General features: G+C 37.5%; 1 protein-coding gene across 4 annotated transcripts in view; it reads left to right on the top strand.

Annotated features, from left to right (window-relative positions):
- LOC122552951 (unconventional myosin-VI) overlaps positions 1-2,802 on the top strand; it is a 252,618-nt gene extending 249,816 nt beyond the window's left edge. For all 4 annotated transcript variants that reach the window (XM_043696242.1, XM_043696239.1, XM_043696241.1 and 1 more), the window contains one exon: positions 979-2,802. In XM_043696242.1, coding sequence (XP_043552177.1) covers positions 979-1,178 — 200 coding nt within the window. In that variant the 3' untranslated portion in view covers positions 1,179-2,802. The remainder of the gene's footprint in view (positions 1-978) is intronic.
- Positions 2,803-7,618: the final 4,816 nt, after the last annotated feature.

Genomic DNA, 7,618 nt, shown 5'->3' with positions numbered 1-7,618 from the left:
GTGAAGAAGGTGTTTGGTATGCTTTCCTTTATTGGTCAGAGTATTGAGTACAAGAGTTGGGAAGTCATGTTGCGGCTGTACAGGACATTGGTTAGGCCACTGTTGGAATATTGCGTGCAATTCTGCTCTCCTTCTTATCAGAAAGATGTTGTGAAACTTGAAAGGGTTCAGAAAAGACTTACAAGGATGTTGCCAGGTTTGGAGGACCTGAGCTACAGGGAGAGGCTGAACAGGATGGGGCTGTTTTCCCTGGAGCGTCGGAGGCTGAGGGGTGACCTTATCGAATGTTTATAAAATTACGAGGGCCATGGATAGGGTAAATAGACACAGTCTTTTCCCTAGTGTCGGGGAGTCCAGAACTAGAGGGCATAGGTTTAGGGTGAGAGGAGATGTGGTGGAAGTTGGTACAATTGCAACATTTTAAGAGGCATTTGGATGGGTATATGAATAGGAAGGGTTTGGAGGGATATGGGCCAGGTGCTGGTAGGTGGGACTAGATTGGGATGGGATATCTGGTCAGCATGGACGGGTTGGACCGAAGGGTGTACATCTCTCTATCTATCCAGGTTAACCAGTTAACTGTAATTTTCAGCATTTTGGCCCAGTATAAATTGCAGCCACTATTGCATGGATTTTCTTTCACATGGAGACACTCCTTCCTGATGAAGGGCTTTTCCCCAAAGTGTCTACTTTCTGCTCCTTGGATGCTACCTGCTTTTCCTGCATCACCCTTTTCAACTCAAAGTCTTAATACAAAGTCACTACTAATCACTAGATTCATATGATTAACCTTGAATACTTTGTTGGAATGCTGACTTTTAAGTTTGATTTCATGCCATATAAAAGTGTATTCAAACCTTGGGAACTAATGTTACTGCCTTTAGGATTTACTGCTTGCATCTCTTCCTTTCTAGACTGGAACGATTAGCTTTCTCCTCTTCTGTAGGTTTCATGAAATATTTCTGCATTATATTTTAGGTAAGGATGACATGGAGATGTGTGAGCTAAGCCTGGATGAGACGGGACTCACTCGGAAACGAGGAGCTGAGATCCTACCACGGCAGTTTGAAGAAGTGTGGGAGCGTTGTGGTGGAGTCACATATCTCCGCAATGCAATTGAGAGCAAGCAAGCCAGGCCCACATACGCCACAGCAATGCTCCAGAACCTTATGCAGTAGAATGGAATAGTTTTTGCCCTCATTACAAGTAGTGGTTTAGATGAAAAGACTTGTGAATGGAACAAAGGGAAGACTACTCCTCCCTGACAAAAATAGATCTCTGAGCTTGAAATAAATGTGTTTTTTTAACTTCCAGAATTCATGAGCACTATGTTGTGCAATGGTAATGAGTAAAACTAATCAAATAAAATTAGGAATAATATTCAGTGACACTAACCCAATTTCCTTAAAATTGTTTTGTAAACAATCAGGAGTAATGCATCTGGAGTGAATTACGGTTTATCAAAAATGCCACAGTGACATTTGCGATATTAAGCAAAGAATGAAGGTGGCTGATCTACAAGGTGTTAGTTCTTTCAAAGTCACATTTGTTGCGAAATATATGGTTTTATCCAGAGTAGTTTAAAAATCCGCATGCTATCACTTTTGATTGAATTGTTAGATGTTATTTGTTGCTTTGTAAAAGACCTTAATGGGAACAGCTGCTACTGTCCATGACCACCAATTTAGAGACCCTAATTCAGTAGTTTGAACACTGATATCACATTTCACAGCTAGATTATAAAATTATACTTGAAGGTTGCAGTTTTCCGGAACTATGAAATAACCTGCAATCCTTATAATTAGTGGGTCCCGATATTGGGTTCTTAAAAAAAATTACTTATTTATTTCAAGCCCTACAATTTTGGATAATCATGTTGTGCCTCTTTGACCCAAATAGATTTTGTTAATTGTAGGATGTTTTATTAATTTCTAATTATGTGATGTTTTTTTTGTGTAGTGAAGTCTTTTTTTGGTGTACTCTAATAATCAAACACATTGACCTTTCATAAACACTACAGTGAAATATCTTAAAACTGGAACTGTAATGCTTTTTGTACCAGACCCTTCCTTTCAAATAATCTGTTCCTGGAAATGGTTGGGGAATCTTGCAATTTCCCAGATAAGTTAAGCACAGTGCTGTATCTTCTTTAGCTTCTCATGAAAGAAGTATAATCTTTAAGAATGAGCTGGAACACAACCTTTTCCTTTAATATCTCTAGTAAAATTTGATCTCACTCCTTTCACCATTCCAACTTACTAAAGCCATATGCAGAAAGTTTTTCTTGCTGAGGTTAATGGTGACAAGTTGCCTTTTCAGAGATTTGGATAAAAGCAACTTCCTAGTCTGAAAGATGGAGTCTGTTGGCTCCTTTTGTATCCTTTCATTGCTGTTGAAATTAAAAGAAATGCATTATCTCTGCAGATGGGATTTGTGTACAGCTGACTAGAACAGGGGAATAAAAGTGTCAGCCTCTGAAAGTAGGCCAGCATAATCTTGCACTGCATGGCAGTTATAGTTTTTGTGGAAACCCCCAATCTCTCTTTTGTCAAAGTCTTAACTTGATAACTGGGTAGAATTTGCTGTAAGTAGGCTGGTTATTTATTTATGATTTCAAATGTGCAAAGTGATTCTCTAATAATCTGATTTACAAGCTCGACCTGAAAACAGTTCATGTTTTCATGATTCTTCCTGAATCACTTGGAACAAAGTCTGTTAAGATTTTACACAGTTTTACCATTTGATTTTGAATGATCTGTTTTCAATGGTGGCATACAGAAAATAAACACATTCCTTACCTGATGTCTTGGAACATGTTTATGCTTTTGTATCTTTTGCTGATGGTGTCAACTCTTCTGGTAAATTATGTATTGTTTCATTTTTTGAAGCCAGGAAGGGGTTTGACTATCTAACACATTTTACAATACTTTTTTTGTTGAATATGTGTCACTAGTAGCATAGTCAGTGACCTCTTTAGTCACTCACTTGACTTCATGAAGGTGTGATCATAAAGTTGAAGTGTCTTGATGCCATGCTCATTGTTTCATTCAGTTTGTCGATGGATTGTGTGTCATGGCTTTTTTTAAAAAAGTCTCCTCACTATCCTGAGCAATGTTAACTGTTTCATGTTGTGCTATTGATAATTGTATTTGAAACAGGAACTTCCCTGTGAATATACTATGGATTTCAATATGTATTTGTAACAATCACATTTCCAATAGTGCTGTAATACCCTACCTCGTATGAAATCTGGTACGAGCTATTCTGGTCTCTCAAGTGATCATCTCAAAAGGTCAGGCAGTGCATGGGATCTTCGTTCCCCGCTAGCTGCAAAATTTGCATGTCTGAGCTGATGCCCTGGATACCATATGTGTTTTCCTTATTGTTCAGTATAGACCAAGACACACATGTTACTAAAAGTAAGCTATGAATTAATTAACTCAACTTTACTGACTCACTAGAATGTACATTATTTTTGATTAATCTATTTTCTTGAATTGCTCTAGGGTTATTTATTATAATTCACATAAAACACCATTTAGAAAAATTCCTGTTTGGTGTAACCAGTTCAGATTTTATTTACTCAATTACTTTTTCAATTGATACAACAATTGATACCATTAATTTCATTCATGTGAAACCTTTATGCCCAATCCAATATGATCACATTTTTAAAACATTGAACAAGCTCCTCAATTTATCTAAATTATGAAAACCTTTATATTTTTTAAGGAGCTGTTTCCCCTGAATATGACCTAATTCTGTTTTAATCATTTCAAAATGATTCCAAATTAGTCCTGTTAGACTGGTCTTATTTTAAGAAAATAAAATTAAACCTAGACAAAACATTTCTGCTTGCTACCTAAGAACCACATAAGTTCTCCCTTAAAGAAAATTTAACCGTCTCCATAAACTTCAGTTCTGTTTCACTCTTTCATTGCTCAAAAGAATAGTTCCTTTCAATTAATCTTAAATTCTAATTTCAGAAGCAATTTGTGCCCAGACTTAGTGATTTACATTAGAGATAACTGTTTGCAAATTTGTCCCATTTCAAGTACCCTGTCCTGGACAGCAACTTCCCTTAAATGGGTTAAGTCTTAAATTTTGAAAGGCAATATTTTAAATTCATATTATCACCTGTGATGTTTGATGTCTATAGGTAACTTTTCTAAACTGCTGCGTCTCTTCCTCACCATCAAAGCCATTTGGTTCAGAAAATAGTGTCTCCAAAAGATGAACAGAAAATCTGATGTGCCTCTATTTAAAAGAGCCATGGGGTTAATTTGTCAATCTATAATTTTCCTTCTGATTATTTGTGTATGAGATTAGTACATTTTGCATTCAGCAATAAAATGCTGTCAATGGAAAGACTTGGCTTGTTTGGAGGTTTGAAAGAAGACAGAGCATCACCTCGAGAAGCATCAATGTGTTATTTCACTTGAATTTGAAAAACCTCTTACATTAATAAAAGAATTGTGACATTTGTATCTTTTTCTAAAATCCAACCTTTTTTACCTTTATAAGCTTGCACAACGTTTCCTGAGGCCAGTAAATTCAGAAATTTACTTACAGCTCAAAGTTTGTGCGAAGATTTGTAGCTCGGTATACATGTGCAGCAGGTAATCAGAAAAGCTAATGGAATGTTGGCTCTTACTTCAAGGGGCCTGGACTATAAGAGAAGGGAAGTCTTACTGCAACTGCACAAATACTGGTGAGACCACATCTGGAGTACTGTGAACAGTTTTAGTCCCTATATTTAAGGAAAGATATAATTTCATTAGCGGCTGTAGAGAGAAGGTTCACGCCTGCTTGGAGAGATTGCTTTATGAGCAAAGGATAAACAGATTGGGACTCTACTCATTGAAATTTGGAAAAATGGGAGATGATCTCATTGAAACATATAGGATTCTTAAGGGGCTTGACAAGGTAAATGCTAAGAGGATATTTTCCTGATTCAGTGTGTCTAGGACCAGAGGGCAGAGATGCCAGGTTAAGACTGATGAGGGGGCATTTCTTCTGAGGGTTGAGTCTTGAGTACTATTTGCCACAGAGCGCGGTGGGGGCAAAGTCCTTGTGTATATTTAAGGCTGAGATAGATTCTTGATCAGTAGGGGAATCGAGGATTATGGGGAAAACACAGGACGTGAGCAATGTTGGATCAGCTATGATCCTATTGAACAAGTTCTGGGGGTCAAATAGCCTACTTCTGTTCCTATTTCTTATGGTCAAAAGTGGTGGGAGGGGGTGGTTGTGGGGAAGCTTGCAGTGCTTTGTAAACTTAGGACATTGTGACCTCATTTGAAAATCACTTTTATTTAAACAGCAAAAAGCAACAGCAATTTTAACCTATAGTACAATTAAAACAAAACATTTTGAAAATTTCATCGCTTTGCAAGTAAAGTTTAGTGAAAATATCTATACTGATGTCTTTAACCTAGTTTAGTTCAAAGATTTTCTACCAATTCTGGGTGCATAATCGTAAATTAAAATGAGTAATAGTGAAATGTTGAAATATTCCTTTCTGTAATGAGTTATAAATTCAAGTGCACAAATATGAACAATTTGTAGTTGAGTTTAAGGAATAATGATACTGACCATATTAATTCAAAATCCAGACACATCATCCACATGTCTTAAAAATAAAATGTGTAACAATCAACAAACTTAAACTTTGCATTGAGCTCTAGGGAAGATGTGAATTAGAAATTTTTATGCTTCCAATAACAAAGGGTTAAGCAGCCTTCTGGCTCTGTAAATGTAGTAGTGGAAGCTGGTAAGACCAAAAACAAAATCTCAGGCACTTTCTTTCAAGATAATCTTTCATTCTTGGGTCAAGAATTCTCCCACTTCTACAAGTAAACTCTGGTGTATTACCTTTTTAATACTAAAATCCAAACATACCGAAAGAATCCATTTCATCTTGTTGCAGTGTTAACTTTTGCTGTAGGCCTTTTAACTTTTGCTTTTTCCTAATCCTATTGTTAGATTTCAAGTATCAAACCCAGTGATTTTATGGACGGTTTTGTCCTCAACAGTTGTATGCTGTGAAAAGGCTGATCATGTCTTAAGTCTACAGTTTCCTATGATGCACGGTCTCAACTCAGCATCTATTTTCTCAGTTGACTGCAGAGCAGATTATGGTGTCTGTCACTACTTTTTGAAGGATAGTCTCTGGGAAAAGTCCTTGTTCTCAAATTAACAACCCAATGAATACTGCTTTCCTTAGTTCCTTTTTTACTAGTACTAGTCTACTCAGCTTCTCGAGTTAAACAAATGTAAGAAATGGCAGATTTGAAAATCTTCTAGAAATAGCTGTCAAAGCAGGAATTGTGGGATTTGTTTTCATAGTTTATTTTCTCTCTCCAAACTTAACAGGTGAAAACCATTCATTTCCCTCTGTAATCAAACATGTATTTAATTTATGCATCTTGTTTAAACTCACTTCTCAATAATTTGGTTTAGAAACATTTATGAGCTTGACCACCTTTTAAGGTGATCCTTGACCAAGGCTTAGTGCTGTCAGAGGTAGGAGTCACTGGTTGAGAAGCAACTATTATTTAAACACATTTGGAGAAGTAGCTTAAAGCTGAAAATGTGTTGCTGGAAAAGCGCAGCATTCAAGGAACAGGAGAATCGACATTTTGGGATAAGCCCTTCTTCAGGAATGAGGAAAGTGTGCCCTCGCTGAAGAAGGACTTATGCCCGAAACGTCGATTCTCCTGTTCCTTGGATGCTGCCTGACCTGCTGCGCTTTTCTAGCAACACATTTTCAGCTCTGATCTCCAGCATCTGTAGCCCTCACTTTCTCTCAAAGAAGTAGCTTAAAACCAGGATTATGAAATGTGATCGCCAGAAACTGCAGTATCTACCTGTGTGCGATTCATAGTCAATGAGAACTGTGTTTGACCCACCGGAAATGAAAGTGAACAGAGGCAGTCATACATTGTAGAGAATATATCTTAAAACGCCTAACCTGGCTGAAACCTTATACAAGGAAGCAAGAGTCATGGAGACAAAAATTGGCAGTTGTCCTTTTGATGCAAGAGGCAGCTATTTCTCACTGTGCTTCCAGAATTCAGGTTTGAGGGCAAATTGACCTCTCTCCCTTGCAAGAGATACTTGTTAGCTATGCCCTGGACTGGCAAATATCTTGCCAACATCATAGATTTCAAAGTGGTATACTGTAGTCTCTGTACCCTTTTGTTTCATCAGTCTGATTGAGCCACTGGAGCTGACCACACCACCTTGCCATTATTGTGCTGGATGAAACTATTGGTGATGTACCCCTGTGTGAGGTAGCCAAGTTTGTGATTGCCATTGAGGTTACTAGTTCTCAAAGCAGTAGTTGGATGGTATCCATATTATTAACCCTTCCCACCACTGCTACTGTACATGAAGTAGATTTTTCACAATTGACTGTAAACCTTTATATAAAAGGCATGATGTCTTATTTCAAATCATTCATGGTTGAATGGAACCTGTCTCTGTAGGTAAGGTTAGGGCACATTCTTACTTCTCAGACTCCCTTGCCAAATGCAACTCCATACCAGAATACAAAACCGGTTGCAGAGGCTCTGTGGTCAATCCTGATCAGCCATTGGCCCAGTCAATGATCTGC

The sequence above is a fragment of the Chiloscyllium plagiosum genome, chromosome 9 (assembly GCF_004010195.1).
Source record: "Chiloscyllium plagiosum isolate BGI_BamShark_2017 chromosome 9, ASM401019v2, whole genome shotgun sequence".
Classification (NCBI taxonomy): domain Eukaryota; kingdom Metazoa; phylum Chordata; class Chondrichthyes; order Orectolobiformes; family Hemiscylliidae; genus Chiloscyllium; species Chiloscyllium plagiosum.
Note: the sequence above shows the minus strand (reverse complement) of the source record. Positions and strands in the feature narration are given on the sequence as shown.